The sequence below is a fragment of the Carettochelys insculpta genome, chromosome 19 (assembly GCF_033958435.1).
Source record: "Carettochelys insculpta isolate YL-2023 chromosome 19, ASM3395843v1, whole genome shotgun sequence".
In the NCBI taxonomy this organism is placed as follows: domain Eukaryota; kingdom Metazoa; phylum Chordata; order Testudines; family Carettochelyidae; genus Carettochelys; species Carettochelys insculpta.
Genome location: NC_134155.1, coordinates 6345716 through 6369820, shown reverse-complemented (window position 1 = coordinate 6369820; position 24105 = coordinate 6345716). Strand labels below are relative to the sequence as shown.

At 40.2% G+C, this 24105-nt stretch overlaps 1 protein-coding gene across 2 annotated transcripts in view; it reads right to left on the bottom strand.

Annotated features, from left to right (window-relative positions):
• Window positions 1-24105, bottom strand: part of MED13 (mediator complex subunit 13) — an 86879-nt gene that overhangs the window by 40649 nt on the left and 22125 nt on the right. For both annotated transcript variants that reach the window (XM_075013444.1, XM_075013445.1), the window contains exons 4-6: window positions 7748-7893; window positions 5741-5935; window positions 1683-1877 (exon numbers count right to left, since the gene is read on the bottom strand). In XM_075013444.1, the coding sequence (XP_074869545.1) occupies window positions 1683-1877; window positions 5741-5935; window positions 7748-7893 (536 nt within the window). The remainder of the gene's footprint in view (window positions 1-1682; window positions 1878-5740; window positions 5936-7747; window positions 7894-24105) is intronic.

The window sequence follows — 24105 nt, the reverse complement described above, 5'->3', positions numbered from 1 at the left end:
CCTAGCCAAGGTATGTAAACATTGCTCCCTCGGGGAAGCATGGGGCTTTGGGTAAAATACCAGTAGGGAAATATCTTGGTTAACATGAAACATGGAGACCATGCTAGGTAAAAACTCAGCATGAGGTCTCAGCCTAACCTTATCCTTCTGAAACACTGTACACAAGGGGTCCACTGAAAGCACCCTCAACTCAGATACCTCCTGACTGAGGTGACTGCCACCAAAAAAGCTGTTTTGTAACTCAAACAGCAGGGAGCAGGTAGCCAGGGGGTTCAAAGCCCCTCTGCCACATACGCCTGGCTAACACCAAGTTGAGATCCTATGGAGGCAGTGGTGCCCATATCTGGTGTTTGATTCTTTCTAAGCCTTTCAGAAATCTTTTCACTATGGGGTCTGCGATTGGACAGCAATCATGCAAGTGTCCTTCCTCCAAGCAAATCAAACAGGCTAAATGTGGGGTGGGAGTCATTTTTGGGCATAAATTTGCCACATTTTGAACAAGTCTTAAAGCCTGTGGAGCCAGACATTCCCCAGCGCCAGGGGAGACAGAAAGCCCTGCCTCAGCTATCAAATACTAAAACTATTTACAATACAATAGGTTACAAGCTAAAGAATTGAGCAGAGAAAGCAAGAGCTCCAATGACCAGCAAGACGTTGAGAAAGAACTGAGGACGGCAGGGAGAGGAGTGGGGAAGTGTCAGGCGGTGCATGTATTAGTTCCATATTGGCACCACTCCAGGTGGCACCACACCAACCCTATGGCTACTGGCTACAGCAAAAAGCTTCTGGTAATTGGGCGTGAGCCTGTGCACACCCAAGTGGAATGGACATGAGCAATCACTCAAAGTAGTAACATTTTTAAAAGTAAGAAAAATGTAGAATTTTTTTTTAGGGGGAAAAAAAAAAAAATCAGACTTTAAAACAAATTTTTAATTTAATTTTATCCACTCTGTCTAATGAAAAGTCTCAGGGCAGTGACTATTTTCCAGAGGAACACCTCCACTACTAAACATTTATGAGAGAGGTAATTGCGTTAGTCTGTATCCACAAAAACAACAAGTCCTGTGGCACTTCCTATGCTGTAGACCAAAAAAATCTACTTGCCTGTAACATGCCACAGGACTCTCTTTAAAAAAAAAAAAAAAAAAAAAAAAAAAAAACAAACCACTACTAACACTAAGATCTTCCTCGACCATTCAGTTCTGAGAGATCTACCCTGATACAGATTGTAATTTAAAACCTCAACATTACTTTGGCTCACATGCTGCTCAATAGTACTTGTAACTGTTATGCAGAAACTCTGGTTTGGGAGCGAAAAGGTGACATTCCCAGCTTCTTTACAATGCTTAAAGGCTGATTAGAGAGCATTTTTATAATGGTGAAGAATGCTGCTTGCCTTCTCATCTGTAACCAGTCACAGGTGGTGTTTTTGTATTGACAATCATTTTGCAGATACAAATTGTATACAAAATTATCTTTATTTTTAAAAGTATCATAATTCATATATTTGTAGGATTAGAATAGCAGTTCAAGAACAACGAACTAGAGGTTAAAAATCAGTTGCAAGGTGCACTATGAATATTAGCTGAACATTCCAACAGTTCACTTTAAACGGAAACCTGAGGACTTTTTTTTTTTTGGGGGGGGTGGGGAGGGGCAGGGGTGCAGATATTGACATATACCTGTCTGAACTTCCTCTGGGGACGTAGGTGGAGTCAAAGTGACTGAAGACATGACAGGATCTCTTGTGGAAGCAGGCACTTGGTGGACACCCAAGCAAGTAGTTGAACAGTGAGAAACCCCCACAGTGCTAGGAGCAGGAACATCTGTTTGAGGGACTAGAACAAAGCATGCCGGGTAGACCATTCGCACACCAGCTGAAAAAGAAGCATGCCAGTTATTATACATTTAACTCAGGTCATTGTGTACCAGCTAGATGACCAACATCAGATTCTCTCTCTAGCGTTTAGGTTTTATTTTTATAAAAAAAGTCACATTGCAATATTATCTACTGCTTTATAAATTATACGAGAGAACTAAAAGAATCCAGAAAACAAGATAAGTTGATGCCATTGATGTAGCTCCTTTCACAAATAAATGACTGAACAGCAGACAGACACTCCGAGAAGCTGGGTTTTGTTTAATTATGAGTGCTGCCAACACCAGTGACCATTCTTATTCAGAGCTATTGTGATAAAATCTAAAACCATTTTTCTATACAGGAGTTCCAACACATAAATGGCTCTTATGCCACCAGCCATAGTGATGAGCTTTGATATCATTACAAGCACCCCCCTTCCCCCCCCCCCCCACCATTATCCCCCGTCCACTGCTATTCCAACTGTGTTACTTAGCTGTCAATTATTTGTTTGCCCTGCGTTTTCAATTTCTCTAATAAAGCAACTTGCTTCAATAGCAGAACTTCCTGTTAACTCATTCATAATGCGCATTGTGGTAACTTAACTCTTCAGATAAAAATTTCTTTATTTTAATCCCTCCCACCTACATCTATATGTTTCTTTGCTATTAGTAACAAAACAGTTAACTACACTAGTAAATAAGGAATTTTTAATAATTCAGTCTTGTAAATAAGTCATACATTTGTGCTGGTTTACACAGTGAAGTTTTGTTTTTTCAGTTTCTTCCATTTTTCTTTATTTAAAAAGTATGGGAAAAAGATTACCTTGTATGTCTTAATAAGAAAATTAAGCCTTTAATTATAAAAAAGTTATTTCTATAAAATTAAAATTATACTGTATGTCATCTGTATTATACTCTTCTGTAAAAATTCAGTCTACTCTGAATCTTTCTGTACAGCATTTCAGCTTAGCACAGGCTACATTTTAGAGAGTGACGGAATGCAGAACTAGGCTGTTACTTGGTCTGAAGAGAGGCATGTGGAAGTGTCGGAGGTTGAATCTATACTTATGTGAAGATCAACACACTTAGGCAGATCTTTCGGAGTTCAGTTTTTCATGTCTGGTATAGACATGGCAAAAATCGACCTCTCTGGGCTCGGCCATCAACCCCTGTACTCCACACTATTGTGTGGAGTACGAGACATCGGCACAAACCTGTAGCAGCCCAGACTACAGTAGGGAAGAAAGTAGATTTAGGTATATCACTTCTAGCTACACAAATGGCATAGATAGAAGTGCTTATCTGACAGTGACGTTCTTCTCTAGTGTAGCTCTAGCTGGGGTGGGGGGGAAGGAGGGGAGGATTTAAAATACTTCAGTTTCCTAAAAAGCTGAAAATATACGTTGAGTTCCCTTAAAAAGAAACTTCACAGGCTACCATGACAAACTAAAGGTCTCTGTGCATCCAAGTAAACACATTCAGGGTGCATCCCACTTGCATTCTCCTTTCGAAAGTATGCAAATGAGGGAAACTGAATATGCAAATGAGGTGCATATTTGGCACCTCATTTGCATATTCTTATTTTAAAGAAAACCCATGTAGATGCTGCCCTTTCGAAAGTAAGCTCCATCTTCAAAAGAATCCGTCTTCCCATTAAATAAAGGGAAGAAGGATTCTTTCGAAGATGGGGTTTACTTTCAAAAGAGCAGAGTCTACACTGGTTTTCGTCTTTCAAAAGAAGCTCTTTTGAAACAATATGCAAATGAGGTGACATATGCAAACATGCACCTCGTTTGCATGTTCAATTTCCCTCATTTGCATGCCCCTTTCAAAAGAAGAATGCAAGTGTAGATGCACCCTCAGAGATTCCAATTAGATTTGCAACTGTCAGAATACTACCATGACAAATGGAACCTCCTATTTGACCCCCAGTTCTTCACTCCAGTTAAAAGGACCTGTGACTATCAGTGTGCACAAATCACTGGAAATGTCTTAGATCACTCAATGATGAACTCTCCAGTCTTTTCAAGAACACTGTTGACTGGCTGGTATGGAAAGAAGTTATCCTTGGCCTACTATATCAGATTAAGAGGCTCAATACTAAGGTTTATTATGCAAGCACAACCAGTGCATCTCATTGCTTCCTTGTATTACTTGTCTGCTTGTTGTAGCTACACATTGTCTACAGTCTTATACTGTAGAGAGCAAACTCTGGCCCATCATACCCTGCAGTTCAGTCCCTAAGCTCCCACTGGGGAGCAGTGTCCAGATGGTGTTCCCAGGGGGAGCCAGCACAACAACCGGGCAGTGCAGCAAGCAGGGGTGGTCAGGCTCCTGTCTCTCCTGCCTCATCCTTAGCCCCCGCCACGCACCCAGGCAATGCCGTCACCACGCTACCAGTCCAGATATGTCCTAGGGCAGGGAGTAGGGAGTTGAATGGGGTCAGGGCCTGGGTCATGCCTGGATGTTTGGGAAGGCTTCCCACCAGCTCTCCTTTCCCAAGCCTCCAGACAAAATTTCTCCTCTACTCAATGTGACCTTCCTGCCAAAAAGGTACCAACCCCTGTTCTAAACTCTAGACGGCAGGGATCGTCGCTATTATAGTTGTAGAGTACCTAGCACAAAGAAGGCCCTAGTTAGGAAAATGACAGATTTACTGTTACCCATGAATTACTGCTGTAAGTCAGCCTCCTTCAGCGTCCAACTTGCACACAAATGAGACAGCAGTGTCATGGAAAAAAAAGATAGTATGTCACATCATATAATTAAAGCTCAGAATCCACACGTCAACAAATTAAGCTTGCATGGCTCACCCTGAATTTGGCATTTCTTAAACCCCCCCCCTTTTTTTTTTTTTTTTAAAAAAGGGGGGGGAGACAAAGATATTAGAATCTGCACAACATTCCGTTATGAATCATTACGAGGGTTTAAACCCTGAGCTGTCACACCACAGCAACTCAGAAACAAATAACTGCATTAACTGGCAATATTCTAAAAGTTCTTGGTCCATAGGGCTTTGCTGGGTTCAAGAAGTTTCTGGTTAGAATTTAGCTTGGAGGGTGAAGGGAACTGGGGAGGGCACAGTGGACAGGCCTCAAATTCTTCTCCAGTGCCCCAGACATCATTTTAAAGCTTCTAGCACCCACGGCTGTGAAGAAAACAATGGAGCTGAGGCCCAAATATTTAAAAAAAAAAAATCAATAAATAAAATAATAAAAAAAAAAAAAATCAATGCAACCAGGTCTATCCAAGTTTGCACAAAAAACTGAAAACAGTAGCTCTGAGGAGTAAAACACACAATTTGTCTGACTGGGTTTACTTAGATGCAATCACAGCTACTTTAAATGTCAACACTGCTAATTATTCCATTGCTCACGTCACATAAGGAAAAAAAAAAAAAAAAAAAAAAAAGGACACAAATCGACTCTGAACAACCACTCATTTTGCATAGGCCTTGAACACGACATCCTGAGACACAAACGGAGATAAAAGGAATTTAATTTTTCTGAAGGAGCCTTAGCTTTCCAATAATTGAAATACTCCTTGAGCAGATCTCAAGATGGAAATTTTCAACTGCCATTTACATTCTAGCCACAAAAAAGTTCTTATAGAATCCAAAGTAAGATTCCCTTCTTACTTGCACCAGGTAATTGACCAGGATGTGTCACTTAGGAAATCATTTTGGCTTGTACAGCAAAATAAAGGTAATTAAACTGTTCTTCCAGACAATGTACAATATACAGCAAAGAATAAAATGTCAGATTCAGGAACCTCTTACATTCAAAGATTTTCAAGATCCCTGTTCACCTTTCAAAATGAGTCACCTTCTACTTGGCAGGAGTATTTCAGTAAAGCAGCAACATGCATTAAGATGACATACCTACAAGGACTTCCACAGCAGCCAGAGAATCATCTTCCCAATCCATCTCTTGTTTTTCCTCAGAACCCTCCTTCAGGTTAGATGTGATAGGATAAAATTGTTTCCATTCACCAATCAGCTTTTTTGTGGAGGAATCCGAGAGCTTGAATGACTGCCCTGTGAGCGTGCCATTTAATCCAAATGGACTTAAGATAACTAGATAGACAAACAAATAATTTTAGGATACCTGGGGAAATGATTTGCACCTCCTCTACTACTAGGATTTCAGCCAACCTCTATTATCAAGTAAACCATTTTAATGACTGGTTAGACTTCACCTTGCTACAATACAGTATAGTATACTAAGAAGAACACTGGACCTCTTATTATGCTCCATTAAGACATCTATGTAACAAAAGAAGATGAATTATGTAAGAATTAATGTACCGTAACAGCAGAAATTAATCCACCTGAACATCTGTGACGGAAAATTTTGTTGTGAACAGAAAGGAGTATGCAGCTGTCTGTGCACATGAACAAGCTGTGCAGGTAAAAATGAATCTGTGGCATCTAAGCGTCTGGTTTAGCTTTCTTTATGACAGTGATAACTTGCTGCTCAATGGTCTAGATATAGTCAGCCGCCTCTCCTGTTTGTTACAATTCAATTATGACTGACTGACTACACAAAAGGAAACAGTATAGTCTTGCCCACATTGTGAAAGTAAGCTGTTATCAATGGGCCTCAGCAGCAGTGCAGTTAAACTAGTTCTGAATACAATTTAACTGAAATCAGAGTACACGTCCTACTCAGCACCATTTCTGAAACAGTTATTAACAGACAAGGCAATGTGGTCCCATGTAAAACAACCAGTTATAACAGTCAGCACGGAAGCCCATCCTCTAAGATAGGGGTTTCGAACACAGAACATATGGACAAGATCCAGTCGCGAGAGCTCTTCCTGTCATCAAAAGGATCCAGCCTGCAGTATTTTTGGAACTGGAATTGGAGAGGGAATTTATGGACAAAAGTAGCTTAAGCTCCTCAGTTTCCTCTTCCTTTCCTGTTCACTTTACGATCCCACTGCCATACAACATCTTTTTGAGCTGGAACTGCACAGCTACCAACCTTTATGCAGTTCCACAGGTAATGTTTTATGCAATTTGTAATTAGGTAATTTACATGTGGCCATAAAATTAATGACACACCTAATGCATGACATTTACCTGGGCTAAATGCAGACAGGGCCCCCCAAACATACAAGTGCCAAGAAAATGTAACTGAGGCAGTCCTGTCAGAAGGCAGACAGACAAGAAAAGGGCTTATTTCTTGAGGACTTTGTCTTGCTATCACTGCTGAGTCTGCAGAAATGGGGTCCTGCTCTTCCACCCCATGGCCTCAGCATTCCCTGCTGCATCCATTGATCTTGACAGCCCAGCACCAAGATTAGAGAATGATTCTTTATATCCTCACCCCGCTTTAGTGGCAAAAGTGAAGAATTTCCCAATGGACAAAGACACAATGTTTGTTTTAGGGGTGGCCAGGAGATAGGCGGAGCAGGAATCCCCAAATATGGATGGGAATTCTGAAGTGTTGGGAGGGGATGGGAAGCAGCACAGAATAGGACTAAATTACAAGGAGGGGGGGGTGTATGGATCTACAGAAGGTAAGGTAATGAAAAAGTAAATAAAGCTATAAAACTTTCCTTCACATGCAATATCTAATCATCATCATTAGATGATATTTTACAGGGGGACAAAACCAGAAAGCCTGACCACACCACAGAATGAATTTGACACCCCTGCTCTAAGCCAATCAATACACAGGAAGACTTAGCTACTGCCAATGAGTTTTCATACAAAATTTAAGTTATGACATAACCTAGTGGCCAAAAATGAATAAAGCGGCACAATGTCATACAAATCCACAAACATACTTTTTGCTGCTGCTCCCTCTCCCCACACTTCGGCATCAACATTTTTTAAATAAATTGAAGGATTGCTCAAGAACACAAAGTGACAGAAACCTACCTTGAAAAGGGCTGTTAGATTGCTGGGCAAGGGTTAGGTGTTCTTCACTAAGAACATACACAGGTTGGTGCTGGTTGATTTCTACACTGGTACAAACATTGCTGTCCCCATGCAAGAAAAAGGTGAAAGAGCAGGACAAATGCTCACTGTGGAAAAAAGAGAAAGAAGGTTAAATAGGAGTATATTCATAATGAAATCTTAAGGAACACTGCTAAAAGAGCTTAACTGATTGTTTTGTTAACAGATTTATCTTCACTGACTAAATCTAAAATTGGAGAACATGAAAAATTTACAGACCCAGAATTGAATACTAACAAGTTCTAAAAAAATTACAATTTTGAATGATTGAATTCAGAACACTTAAAGTCTCTCTTGTATCACTACACAACGCTCTTTATTTAAGGCATATATACTTTCTCAATTGAATGAGCACTAGAAACTTCATTTCAAAGTTTTTACACTTTTAAAATTTGCAGTTAGCCTGTGCCTTACAAGGCATGCAGCAAAGTCCTTTCAGAAAAAGTTTATTTTTCCATTTCCAGACATCCTACTCCACTTAAATTTCATTTGTACATTATAAAACAAGGGGAAAGCCCTAACAATGAAAAGTATAAATGACAACAAAATTCCTAGTTACTAAAGAATTAATGCAAAACAGGCTTCCCTGTTTCTGATGTATTATGAGTCTACCCTTTTTCAAAGCGAGCTGAAAGTGTTACCGTGAAGATCAAATTAAGATAAAAAAATTCCATAAAGAGGAAATAAAACACTGAAATCCCTCCTCAATACATCTCAAAATTAAAAAGGATTATTTATATAGTATTAATGTATGAATTTAAAAGAAAAAAAAATCTAAGGATTATAGGTAGTTGATCTTAACTCACCAATTAAACAGAAGTTCTTCACCCACACACCTCAAGACCTCAGAAGCATTTTTCAAAATTTTCAGTTTTGTTTCTTTATTACCACCCCATGAAATCTAGATTCTAAAACACGAATCCTTTGATCACTTTTAGTTTACGTACAACTGCTTGTTCACTTCTGAGTAGGATAGCTAACAAAGCGCTGAACCACTGATGTTTTTAGTTTGTTTTGCTTAATTATGAAAGACATCAATACCTAACATGAAATACCTGCCTTCCTACAATCACATGAAACTTATGTGGGATACACCCAACCTTGTAGGCATGCTTTACATCAAATATGCTCACATGATCTAATTCCCAAGAAAAACACAACTCGAAGTCCCTACCAAAAATGACACAGAGAACATTTTTTCCTCTAATGTGGGAAATTAAGGAAATTTTTTCCTCTAATGTGGGAACACAGCGCACAGTCAACCTGTGGAACTCCTTGCCCGAGGAGGCTGTGAAGGCCAGGACTCTATTAGGGTTTAAAAAAGAGCTTGATAAATTTTTGCAGGTAGGTCCATAAATGGCTATTAGCCAGGGATAAAGTATGGTGCCCCTAGCCTTCAGAACAAGGGCAAGAGATGGATGGCAGGAGATAAATCACTTGGTCATTGTCTTCTGTTCTCCTTCTCTGGGGCACCTGGCATTGGCCACCGTCGGCAGATGGGATGCTGGGCTGGATGGACCTTTGGTCTGACCCAGTATGGCCATTCTTATGTTCTTATGTTCTTAAATTAATGAATCCAGGATATGGAAGATTTTTTTAAAAAATCCCAAAGTGACAGAAGGCAGGCCAACTTCTGAGCGCCAACTTAAACGCCTGCAAGAACTGAAAGTAAACCAGAAAGTCACCAAGACACTGCTTAAATTGCCAAACTGAAAAAGAGAACAATCGTAAGTTCAAAGAAATATATATCCTAAATTTGCAAAGGACAACATTTGAGTCCCATTAAGCTATTCAAATCTATATGGAGAATGCAGGGAGATCCTTAAGAACCCACCTTGTAAGCAAATGAATGGGGTATAAATCCTGTCCAAAAGAAAGGTTATATCAAACACCTACTGAATCTTCATTCAAAGTACACACAAGCAAGAAAAAATAAAACTGATGTATTACTGAACATCACAAGGGAAAACTATTTCCACTTCACTATACATGAATTACTATATTCTAAAGGAGGCCTGATAAGTCATTTGACAAACAAACATCAGATTTTGCTGAAGAGGAAAGCAGAGTAACTCCTTCCAAGAGAGAAGTGCATGTCATTAAGTCACTGAAGCAAGCAAGCAAGCAAGCAAGCACGCACAATGCCCCATGCTGAACCACATGCCCTCCTCACCACCTGTTATCAACGCCCCAGAATGCTGAGGGAGGAGGTATGCTTACAGAACGGCCAGCAGACATACAAGGGGCATTTTCTTAAGAGTAACATATGACTGTCATGCCACTGGTCATTCATAAAGCTGTTTTCAAAGCCTCCCTGATTAACTGCACCCCTCGCTGTGCTCTCCTTATTGCCATGGTGCCTGGTTGCTCATAATTGCTGGCCAGGTGATCAGCCTCAGCCCTCCAGCCTGGTATGAAAATTTCCCCCTACTTCTCACATAAATCATGATGCATGCAGCAGGCTGCCACCATAAGAATGTTGCTTTTACTGAGGTCTAACCAAGTCAGGAGACTCCTGAACCTCGCTTTTAAACATCCAAATCCACATTCTACCACCATTCTTCACTTGCTCAGCCTGTAGTTGAACTTCTTATATGGTCCAAGCTCCCTGCGTATGGCAGCATGAGCCAAGGGAGCAAGCCATCCAGGATCATTATTGGCATCTCCACGTCTCCAATAGTGATTTTCTGCTCTGGGAAGAAAGTTCCAATCTCCAACTTTCTGAATGGCCCAGGATTCTTAAATATGTGCTCATCATGCACCTTTTTGTAACATCCTACACTGAGGTCAGTGAAACAATCCTTGTGATCCACTAACACTTGCTACACCATTAAGAAGTACCCCTTGCAGTTTATGTACTCTGTGGCCAAGATAGGGATGTGCATCCCATATATTGCCCCACTGCCGTTAGAGAACCCCATCACAGTAAAACCGTCCACTATGTCCTACACATTTCCAACAGTCACTGTCCTTTGAAGCAGAAGGGTATTGACTGTCCTGGCTACCTGGCTCACAACAGCCCCAGAGTGGGAAAATTTACAGTCAAATTGATTGCCCACTGACCGGTAGCTGTCTGGCATTGCAAGCATCCACAGAGCTACTGCCACTTGCCTCTGAACTGTCAGAGGTTGTCTCATTTTGGTATCACAGTGCCTCAGGATGGGGGAAAGCAATTCCCCAAGTTCCATGAAAGTGGCCTTATGTGTGTGGAAGTATTGTAGCCACTGCTGATAACCCCAGACCTGCAGAACAATGCGGTCCCATCAGTTTGAGCTTGTTTCATGGCACCAGAACCAGTGCTCCACTCTGTACAAAGTACTGAGTGCAGCCAGCATCTCCCCATTCCTCCCTTCTGGTGTGTCACATTCGTATATGTCCCATGTTCTTCTCAGAGTCTTCATCACTCTCACAGCTATTTAGGTTCTGCACATACTACAGAATAATAAATAAAGTGTTCATAATACTTGCCACAACAGCTTGAAACTGTACGAGTTCCATGCTAGCCTTGCAATGGCATCTATATGGAATATGGAAAAAAGGGGTGTGAAAACACTTTTTCTATTGTTTTCCATAAGGAGGGGCAGGAGACAAATACATTATGGGATGCTGATGACACATAGCCAGAGCCACCCATGGCACTTTTGTCCCATCAGACATTGAGACAAAAACCCAAAATGCAATGGGGGGCAGCAAGAACTGTGGCATATGTACTGACAGTGAATTGCTGACAAAGTCAAACCTGTCCATCCTAATGATGCACTCCTTCAACTTAATGTACCAGTGAGGACATGCACCCTCAACTTTACGGAACTGGATGCTACAAAAATTGGCCTTAAATTCAACCTAATTTCTTAGTGTAGACATCCCCTCAATAGCACAAATGCTTAAAGCAATTGAGCTGTAGGTAATGTACACCTACAGAAGAAATATAATGTGATTCTGGAATCAGTAATCACAGCATCCCAATAAAGACAAGATTTGAATTGATTTAAAAAAAAAAAATCTTCATGACAAGCTGCACAACAGTTAAGAATCATGTGACTAGCAAATAACAGGAACTCAGGATATTGGAATCCAATCAACTGGATCCTTAGCAGTGTTCCCTACAAGCTGTGCACTTGTGCAGCTACTCAGAAAAGATTCTAATGCAGCTCAGCTAATTAGGAGAATACCCACAGCTAGGTTTTTGTTTCCACTGGTGGTGCACATTTGCACATGCCTTGATGCACATGAAATTTATTCCACCCATGGATGGAAAAATTTAGAAGGAACATTGGCACTGTAGGGGTCTTATGGCTTCCTCATCCATAAAGATACCATTTGAGGCCAAATGAGGGTATAACAAATATTTAGCTGGGCGGTGGGGGGGGATAATTGGTATTTACAATGTATCAAGAAATTTGATTGCTTGCTAACATGAAGCTAAGGTGTGTATTTACCTCTCTCATGTTCCAAAGGAAATAATTAAAAAATTAGAAAAAAAAAATACTAGCTACTGTATTTTTTCACGATTTTAAAATACTAATCTCTGCAGGTTTTGAGCAAAAATTGCAGTGTGTACAGTTAGAGAAATAGAGAATTTTAGCAGATTTCAATTAAGTGGGTTAAGTTTTTCATTTTTTAAGCAGAAAAATAAGCCTTCAGTTCTGCTTATATCAAAAATATGAACCATTTCTTCTTATGTCAATTAGTGGGTCAATTCTGCTGAAGCTCTTGAAGAGCATTAGGCCAGTCCTCCACTCTGTAGATAACTTGACTGTTTTGAGGTTCACTCAAGAAGAAGGTAACCACTGATTAAGACTGTGGCTTAATTCTCACTGCACCCCAGGGCCCACCCACAATCTTGAGTGCATGCCTACTTAAAAACACATGCATTACCAAATTTATTGTTCAAGTAGTACATGACCAATGAAATACTGAAGTCAACTGAGGCTTTTCAAGTTCCTTATGAAGTATTTAGATATATTTTTTTAAAAAAAACACTTTTCTGTATTTCTCTTTTCCTGCTACTAACAGGAATTTATACAAAACTGGATCTTTTGCATCGTAAGAATTTCATCTGTTCATACTGTTATCCTTTACCATGTGAAGTCATAATCCTATAACACTTACATCATCAAATGGTTACTGCATATATGATTTATTGTCTTGAAGGATCTGTTTTCACCTAGTATAAGGAGGACGGAAAAAAGATGACATGGTATGTAAAAAGATCCTGCTTTTTCAAAATCCTAATAAGGACTAAAGCAGGGAGAGGGATCTAGAATTTTCATGTACATGATGTATACTCAAATTTAAAAAAGTACCCTACATAATAGCTGAAGAAATTACCTTGCTATTTCTTTGCACATATAATGGAGTCTCCTCGAGTACTAATTTTACATCAAGAGCTATAATGAGATCTTTAATTTTAAGGAAAAAAATATAAACACATACACGTGTGCACTATCGCATATTTCCTAGATATCCATGAACAAAGAAATTACAACTAAATCACAACTGACAAAATAAACCAACTACATTTTATTGTAGACCCTTGGGTTTTTACTTCAATTGTTTAGTCACAAAATTAAATAATTTGCAATGGGTCTCCCTGTCATGAGAGAATTAAAGATGTTCTATTGAAATTAAATCTCACCAGTAATCTTGTAAAGCATGTAATCATCATCATTATCCCCCCCATTTTACAGCACAAGAAGCAAAGCAGAACAAAAAAAAGTTACTTTCTGAAGCTCAGTAATTGGCAGAGCTAGGGTCTGAAGTCCAGAGGTTCCTGTCTCCCAAGTCCATATCTAATCTCTAGAATTTCTGCCTATTCAGGGAGTAGAAACTCTACTTGACACATTACAGCTCTAATAATAATATGCATTTGTTTCTGAATGCTATGTAATTTTCAGTAGGGTAACTTGGGAGACACTGGCCAAGACCGAGAGAGTTCTCAATATCAAAATCTTTGGAGTACTGTGACTGATGGGCAACATCACCACCATTCACTGATGACAACAAATGACAAACAGATCCAGAATAGTGTAGCATACACTGGCACAAATGTACCCAAGTTGTTATTTTTAAAATGGTTTACATGTCAGCTGTTTTTTAAATACACTATCAAAACAAAAAAAGCAGTCAGGTAGCACTTTAAAGTGCTACTGGACTGCTTTTGTTTAAATACACTATTAGTGATACACTAAAAAAAGTTCTTAAAAACAAAACATAAGAGATCATTTAAGCTTGTGTGCAATTCTATTTTAATAGCTGTTTCCTCAGAGGATGGCGAGAACACCCAAATACTAGAGATTGAACCTCTCTAATCTGGAATTCTCTTATCCAGCAAACTCCGTAATTTGGCACAATTTTAGTTAGGGGGACAGCTACTTATTATGGGCCTGGCCAAATTTCCTTATGGTCCCATAAAGTTAGTTTACAGCCACCAGCCCTGCCTCTCAGCATTCTGTGCTGTTATTTAGCTATAACTTACCCCTAAGTGCCTAAGAGCCCAGTAAACACAGGGGAAGTGTTAGGAATGTCCCAAGGGTGCCGGACAAGAGAGGTTCAACCTGTACTTAAAACAGAAGAACTTAACACCAGTCTCCCCTACCCCATCCCCAAAAGAAATGAGGAAAACTATACTTTTGTTTTCAATAGGAATAACCTAGCGCATTAAAATAAGCAGAGAAAAATAAGTCTCCAGCAGGGTTTCTCAACCTACGGGTCAGGACCCAAACACAGACAGCTATTACATTTTAAGGGTCACCAGATGGGCAGCTGTGAGCCACATGTGGCTATTTAAGGAGCCATTTTGCAGCTCCCACCATTGCTGCTGCTCACTCCTCCTTCCAGTCCCTGCCCTGCTACACTGAAATGAAACTCAATTTAATTGGTTTAATGGCTGACGGGAGGGATCCAGCTGGTATACCAAACAAATTGAGTCCCCTTTCAGCATGGCACAGAATGGCCCACACTGCAGATAGGGGCGAGGGAGCAGGAAGGCTAGGGGCAGCCATGAAGAGGCGGCAGCCCAGCGAAGGTGCAGCGGGGGACAGCAATGGTGCTCAAGAGGTAGGTGGGGGGCATTTTGGAGATGCCAGGGGTTTAAGCCTGGGAGAGGTGAATGGTTTGGGGCTGTGAAGGGTTTAAGCGGGGGGAGGAGGGTTTGAATCAGGATTTATAAAAAAAATTTTTTTTCCAGGGGAGAACCTTCTCCCTCCCCCGGTTTTGAATTGCCTTGGGTTACAAACTCTTACCGAATTGTCAGAATGGGTCACCATCTCAAAAAAGTTGGGAACCACTGGTCTACAGGAATTATACACCAGGTGACATGCTTAATATACATAACATTTTCCTTGCCATTCTCTTTTTCCCAGCAAAACCACAGGAGATTTGTTAACAGAAGAGAAGCAGCAGCTTCCTCAAGACCACCTGGCTTACCTACTCTTCCCTAGAGGAATATCTGTGGAGAAGTTGGTCATATGGCTATAAGCCTCACACAATATGAGCCATGAACAGGTCTTTTCCTTCCCTGCTGGCCTCATGAGAATTAATAGCAGGGCAATGGCCGCTCTGGACAGCAGCCTTCTCTGTGGACATGTACTTCTGTACAGGTCTTGGAGAACTTTTTAAAATTTAACTTTGAGGCCATGGAAAGCAGCTTCCATTTGGAGAGAGGAAAATGCAGGAATTTACCAGTTTTTCACTTGCCTAAGAACAACTATCACATGAAGAAGAAAGTGGGTTGCATGCAATGTTCCCTCTAATTTTTTTCATCCATGTGCAGAAAAAAATTGTGCACCTTGGCACGTGTGAATGCGCAATACCAGTAAAACAAAAAACCTAGCTGTAGGTACTCTGCTGATCAGCTGGACAGCACGTGACTCTAAGAGGCTGCACAAGCACACAGTTTACAGGGAACACTAGTTGTATGAATCAGCAGCTCATTAGGTTGGTATTGTAGGGATTTTTGCAGATTAAAAATTGTCAGCAATTACTTAGATTATTTTTGTTTTTAAAACTGGATTGGCAACCTCAAAGCACTATTTATGGCTCAATTTATTTATTTCAAGAGCTAGTTCCTTAAAAGAAAAAAACATATGAACCTACTGTACTACAATACCACTTGTGATCATTCAATCAATTGTGCCTTTTCTTTCACTCTGTTAGTTTCTTTATCACATCAGGCTTCATATGATCTCAAGCACAAGATGGACACTCACTGTAAAACACAGTGACTATTAATTATCATTAAATTTTTAAAACTCCTCTGCTTTAATAAAATATATGCAACTTGTAAAAAGCTCAAGACACATCCATATTCGCACAATTGTTTAAAACAGACCAGAAAATACAGATGCTACTTTATGTACTGGCAGGGCTTCCTGTGTCTATGAAGTAAATAAACAACAGCAGAGAGCTGATTTTGATAAAGAAAACAGTTGCTAGCAAAAGTAAATGCAATTTCTTGTATGGTTCAAATGAACTACATCGTCATTACAAAGGATTGATAACAAACTCCTTCAACAATTTCCACAAATTTCAGGGCTTTTTTGGGGTAGAGGCTGGTTTGTTTTTCTGGGGGTGGAGGGAGAAGTAGAAAAAGACAAAAATACGAGAAACAAGTTTTGAGGTGCACGTGGATTTAGTAAACCTAGACAACAAATTTGAGCAGATTTTTTCAAATTAAATTCCTGTTCTGAGACTTTAGTTAAATCCACATAAAGATGGGTATGTTATGTCCAAACTGTTTGCTTGTTTTTTTAAAAAGTATGCCTTCTCATACATAAAAACACTATACTTTTAAAATGTGAGATGCACACAAACCCAGACGCTTGCAATTATACCCAATACTTATAAAACAATGGTTTCATGATCATGTATCTCAAAGCCCAAAGAACAAATATTAAGCGACATTTATATTCTGAATATTTACGAAAGCTCAAATTTATCTCTCAGTTATTTAAGTTCTAACAGTTTCAATGTAGAATTTACTTTTGCTATAAAAATAGAACAGTCTGGACAGAAAACACAGCTTTGGAAGATACAACCAAACATTGTTCTATTTGAGGACAAAAGTATATATCAACTTTCATTTAATGCTTGGCTCATTCTGGAACAAATGAGCACATTTCATAATACATAGATTAGTCTCTTCAAATGAGAAAATTCAGTGTACGCTGCCTTTGACATACTAGAAGTTAAAGGAATTAATATGCATTATATGTTTATTGTATGACATTGTTTGGACTTAAAAACAGAAAGACTAAAGCATAAACCTGTTGTTGAAACCAACTGATATCCACAGCCATCTTACTTTCACATTTTCCAAGTGAAGTCACAACCATTTTAATGTCTGCTAATTCAGTCAAGAAAAGGCTGCTTTCTTATGTCAAGTGCTAAATTTGTCTGCTAACGGTCTCTGTAGCAACCCAATATTCCAAAGAGACAATCACGTGATCAATGCCCTCAGCTCCTGCTGTTTATCTTGTACTGTCCTACTTACAGCAATTCTCACTTACAGCTGTCTACAGAAAAAGGAAAAACATCACCTGCTCTCCAGCCACTATAGCCTTATTAGATTTGCTGTAAAATTTGTTGACATTGAAGATCAACATTAAAATAATTTTTATACAATACTTATTTTAACAGTATAGAAACAAGTAATATGGTTTCAAACTCAAAATACTGAAGCACTATATAAGAGATATCTATAGGCTTCAATGTAGTGGTGTATGCAATCCTAACTCCCTCTGTTAGGATGCTGAAAGGAGGAAGAGAGGCCTTTGATCCTCTTGGCAGAGATGAACTCATCCTCCTACAATCTCAACCTTCCAAAAAGGTATCAGTCAGAGTGAGTGGCCTTTCTGAAAAGGGACGAAACTAGCTACCTTGGAGCTATTCCATAACAATAAGAGGGACATTGGTAGTAGACTGCAAAGTATGAGCTTCAGGTGCTGCAGAAACACGTGCTCAAGGCCCAACTATGACCCTCCCTACTTTAATAAAAAATAGTTTAGACAAACATTGCAAAAAATCATTTCCCTCTGAAGTAACTGCTGTTACACTGCAAACAAATTCTCAGGTAGGCAGACAGCCAAAAAACACAACACAGCATAACAGAGTTCACCAGGGTTGTAGGAGTATAAGCAACAGTCACAAACCAATGCTATGTGTAAGACTGGTACATCTGCCCTCTTTTTGAGCAAGAACAGGGTGGTGAAATAAGTTGTTAGTTTCAGAGAGCAATGATATGAACACCTTCAAGTCAGAATGTAAGCTTAAATTAGGCTACAAGCCTTCATAATGTTAACATCTAAAATGCTTTTTTCAAAGACTGTTTTGGTTGTATAATTATTGAATTCTCTGTTCTTTAGATCAGGGGTTGCCAACACGAAGCTCTTTAGCCATTAAATGCAGCTCCTCCTCGGTGTTGAGCACCAGAAGGGCAGGGGGATTGGGAGGGCACTGAGCCACATATTATATATTTTTATATATAAATCAAGCTAGAGACATAAAATATATAAACACATGGCTCTTTGCACTCTGTGGCTCTTAGTCCCTAACTAGTTGGCCACGTCTGCTCTAGATTATATGATGCAGGACATTTTTCTTTTTAAAATTGTATTTAATCAATATCCCAGTTTCCTGAATTTAAACAGTAAGATTTAAACAGAATTACCTGAGGAACGTGTGCAGCTAGTTCTGTTTTGTAAGCAATGATAGTTACATTTAATACTTAAGCTTTGCCAAACAATTTTCAGTGCACACACCACAGAGATGAGTTCTATTTGCCACCATAAGAATGGGTGTGTGGTTATACTATGTTATGTCCTACAGCTAATTTACACATGCATGCAGAGAGCTCCATAAACGCAGCTTTCTTTTAATCAAAACTTCTAAAAAAAAGCAGTTTGCGCTGTAAGATAGCCAAAAAAATTACCTTCCATATATGTTGTTCTTTGAGATGTGTTGCTCATGTCCTTTCCAATTAAGTGTCTGTCCATACATGTGTGTGAGAGCTGCAAGATTTTTGCCCAGAAGAAACTACAAGGTCAGCCTGGGCTCCCCCTGGAGTGGTGCCATTATGGCACCTAATATATAACCTTGTTTATCCACCAATCCCCCAGTTTCTTCTTGCTGCTACTCCCACTGAAGGGTGCTACCGAGGGCACTGGAACTGATAGGAATACCACATGTTGAAGAAGAATTACCCTTTTTCTTCAAGGGCTTGTTCATGTGCATTCCAATCAGATGATTCGCAAGCCAAAGCTTTAAGAGATGGGATCAGAGTCATGAGTGCATCGGTGCACTACCCTACCAAGGGCATACCAACCCTTTCCTTCTGGGTCATGGCACAATGTACAGAAGTGTGGCTAGATGACAGTGTCATTGCCTTACATATCTTATGAGTTGGAACATGAGCAAAAGCCTCTACTTGAAGCTATCCAGGAAGAGATCCACTGAGATGATACAAGCTGGCTTTTCTTACTATTTCAGCAATTGCTAGAATATCACATCAGTTATTTGTAAAAAGTGCCTAGTTCTCTCAATATAAAAGGCCAACATCCTGGCTATGTCTACATTACCCAGACATCTTTCGAAAGGAGCACTGCGTTCTTTTGATTTATTTTCAAAAAAACGCTTTGTGAGTAGATGCTCTGTGGGATCATCCGAAAGAGCCCCCCTTCTTTCGAAAAATTTTTCAAAAGAACTTGCTAGTGTAGATGCAGCCCCTATGTAAGCCCAGGGTGTGAATCTGTTATCAAGTCCTGAAATGCTGCTTAGCATAAAACACCAGGAGAAATACATTTTGATTGATGTGGAACTGAGAACTCCACATTCCGATTGACGTGGAACTCTCAGGGAAGAGCTCAGGATGAGGTCTCAACTGCACCTTGTCCTTGAGGAACACGGTAGGGGGGGCTTGGATGTTAGGGCCCAGAGCTGACACCCTCCTGGCCAGTGTTATAGCAACCAAGAAAGTCAGCTTATAAGAGAAAGGAGGTAAAGCAGGGAATATGTCGCTAATGATTCAAATGGAAGACCTCTTAACCTTTGTAGAACTAGATGAACATCTCATGGAGGGACAGGGGGGAATATCTAAACTTTTTAAGAACCATTTATCCATGGTGTCAGAGAGTACTGTGTGGCTCTGTGGAATGCAGATATGGAAACCAGGCGAACCCTTATAGATGGAATTGAAAGATCTTGCTTTTTCAGATGTAACAGTTAGTCTAGGATAAGCAGGACCAGTGCTGCACCTTTGGAAAAAGTAAGTTTGCCTGGACATTGCCAAGAGACTACTTGTGTGCCCGGACAGACCTGCTGAGATGGTCTCCCAGCTTGTTCTAGACCCCAGGAACATAAGATGCTTGCAAGTAGCCTGAATGTTCTATACAGAAGTCCCACAGATGAAGGGCTTTCCTGCACAGGGGAGGGAGTGTGCATCCCCATTTGTTGATATAGAACAAGCATATTGTCCATCACCATGGACACCTAGTGGATACATGTATGCAAATGGTCAGGTATGCAAGGCATACTGCTCTCAACTCTCTAACACTGATATGTAGAGCTAAGTTGGTCTGGGAGCAGAGACCTTGGGCCCTGAAGTCCCCTAAGCATGCCCCCACCCCAAGCCCACATCAGACGTATCTGTCACTAGTAACAGAGATAGTCAAGTGGGAGTGAAGGGAACTTCCAAGAGGCTGTTGGTGTCGTCCAACCACCATTGTAACAAGTCTAGTACAGGGCCCAGCAGGGTAAGCCAAGCATAGGCTATGATAGGCTGGTTGGTATACCAATGCTAGCCACATTTGAAGAGGCCTGAGCCTGGCATACAGCACCACATAGTTACAAGGGGCCATGTGCCCAAGAAGTTTCAGGCAATTCCTTGCTGTGGTGATAGTGAACAGCATGAGGCTCTGGATGATGTCAGAAACTGAAGTCTAGACTCTGGTAGACACGCCCTGGTAAGCTTTAAACCCTGGAGACCAAGACATGCCACAGTACAGAGAAAAGGGGATAGGAATTACCACCTAAAACTATTTTGACTACTCACAATTATCTATTAAAAATATATACACTTAAATACCACTAGTAGCTTTTGCTGTTAGCAACAGTAAAACATTTCAGCTGCTGTCGGGGGTAAGGAGGAACTGGGTGTTTGGCAGGTCAGAAAGGTTACATATTAGGCACCATAATGGCACCATTCCAGGGGGCCTCAGCATGATCTGACAGTTGCTGCTAGTCAAAAAAGCCTTCTAACTAACACACACACACACACACACACACACAGTCTCACTCTCTCTGACTGGAATGCTCATGAGCAGGCAATTGAAGGAAAAAAATTAACAAACATAATTAGGTTAACCCTCAATTAAAATTCATACCTGATCTAACATTTAAACTAAAAATTAAAGTAATAGAGAGACACAGTGTTAGTCTGTATTCTATCAAAACAAAAAAGCAGCTATTTAGCCCTTTATAAGACTAACACAATAATTTATTAGGAGGATGAGCTTTCATGAGACAGACCCACTTCTTCAGAATCACAGAGTCTGTGCTTTATATTGAGTCTGTTCCAGTAAGGATATCGATCTGAAGTAGGTCTGTCCCACAAAAGCTCATACCATAATAAATTATGTTGCTTGTCTTTAAAGTGCTATATGACTGCTTTTTTGTGTTGATACCATAATATAATTCACAGAATCAGCAGACCTAAGAAAATGACAAGCTTTACAGCTGTGGTGTCCAACATGCTCCCCATTCACCATGTGAGCCGAACAGGGAGCATATTGTGCTGAATGAGAGTCAGCAGGCTGGTGCGGCAGTTCCTCGGGCACCACGCGACTGCAGCGACTCAGGTGCCACATGGCTGATTTGGTGGCAACGCAATGGTGTGGCAGCTCTTCAGGCGTTGCATCACCAGAGCCACCCAGCCCCTAGCTGCACAGCCCCCAGAGTCACACGGTGCTGCACCCGAGGAACCACCCCAAGTCAGCCACATGATGCCCAAGCTCCCAAGCCGCTGCCACATGGCTCCCAAGGACCTGCTGCACTGCCACCTGAGCTATCACATCAGCTCTCAGGGCTGCATGGCATGGGCAGAGTGGCTCTTGCAAGTCACCAGGGGAGGGCAGTTGGGGCCATGCGGCAATCAGGTGACTTCCTTTTGGAAACCACTGTTTTAGAGCATTCCAACCAGAAGTAGCAGCAGCTGTGGATTTAGAACATTTAACTCTTTTCCCCTCAAGTCTTTCATAAGAGCACAGTAACTTGAACATTACACATTTGGCTACTTTGTTTTCTGGCAGAGACAAACAGGTAGGCAACACACCCTAACAGCATAGGAGATTCTCAGCTGTCACTTTAGCAAGTTTAGTCTTGCCAAACTACACACAAGTTCCACACCAAAGTTGGCTCGCTTCAGTGTGTTTGGTGAGTTTCTTTGGAAAACGTAAAGCCTATTGCCTTACGGCTATGCCAGAAGGAGACTGGAAGGACAAAAGGAAAGGTAGGGATATTGAAAAGGCTAATCATTTTGTGTGCTTTCAGTGGTAAAGCTTTTCTTTTTTTTTTTTTTAAATGAATTATCTTACCTAATAACTATTCAATAATAGTCTTTGAAAAGGTTTATTCATTTTAGAAGTCAGGTCATAACACTTATTTGGCAAAGAGCATACACCATGGAACTGTTATTTCCTTTACCACCTACTCATTTACAACCACAGCATGACAAGACCTTAGGGGCTACATTATCAAGAGACTAAACACCCAATAATGACTAAACAGATTTTGCTACACTCATTTCTCTCAGGAACACATCCTCATACACTCTGGGGTCACATACAGCATACCAAACTAAGAATTTCCCATCTACTTGGTGATCTACTGCACACCCTGGGGCGGGGGGGGGGGGCGGTGAGTCTGGGTCCTTGGCAGTCAGTCAACTACAGCTACCAGATCTACATGATAAGACAGTTCCAGAGTCGTGGTCCACACTGAATAGACTTAACATTTACAGCTATGGACTGTCAGCAAAAGCAAAAGCAAATGCAAATAATAAATAAATAAATAAATAAAATCACACTAAGGTACACTGGGGGAGCTTCGGATGGACAGACATGTGTACTCCAGATACTCCCATGTACTGTTGCAGTAAGTGTTTCAGTAACAGTAAGTGTGAACAAAATAAATAATTTGCCCCCACAACAACTCTCTCTCTGCTCCCCTGAGGAACTGGTTTAAGAAAACAGATATTTATAAAAAAAAAAAAAAAAAAATTAATTATATATCTACCTACCCACCTACCTGCCAGCCTGGCATCAAAAAGGTACAGAAAAAGTACTGCTAACCCCCCTGAGTGAAAATTCTTTAAAAAAAAAAAAAAAAAAAAAAAATCACAATGGTTCGGCCTATATGACATGAATCGTCCTTGTGCACAAGTAGCATTACCCAGTTATCTATGGTGAATCTGAATCTAGAAATGAGATAGGGAAGAGATACTGAGAGAAATGGACAATTTTCCTGTGAACTATACCATTCTCCTCACACCAGATACCTGTCAGAATACCTATAGTGACCTATTGTTATCAAAACTACGTAATTTTTTCCTCTCCTCACACCTCCCAAAAGAATTAGTAGTTAGTTGTGCAGAGAGTCAGTAAACACGCTGACAATGTAGGATATTATTCTGGGGTTCTACAGACACCCAATTTTAGAAAGAAGGTGCTACACCTTTAAATACATTTCTCCATATAAATCTAAGCATGACTTAAAAATTAGCCCAATCTTAAAACAGTGAAGTTGTACACTAAATTCCATTTCAAAAGTAGAAAGCCATTTACAAAATACTGAAAATTATCAAGCAAAGAAGTTTAACAGATATTGGTTAGTCAAAACTTCAGCGATTTCACTGCTGTTATACAGGTGCTTCCCATTAGTTATTTCCCCACTTGTTACATAAAAAGCAAGTTATCATCACCTTAATCCAATAAAAGTTCATAAAATTCTGTAAAAGGTGCAGTAGCATAACTGAAGACGGGTTCAAATAGGTCCTTTGCAATTATTTTTCCTCATAATTGGCCATGCCCATAACACACAAAGACAACATTGTCCTTGAGGCTTAAAATACCCTCTTTACCAATGTTCTACAGATCCTGTTGCCAGCAAACAGGAGAAATATGAGGGAAAGAATGCACCAAAGAGAAGTTTAGGCAGAACAGTGTGCAAATAAAGAAGCGGAAAGGATGCTACAGCGGCGGCGGGAACAAAAAACCCAAATTTTGATT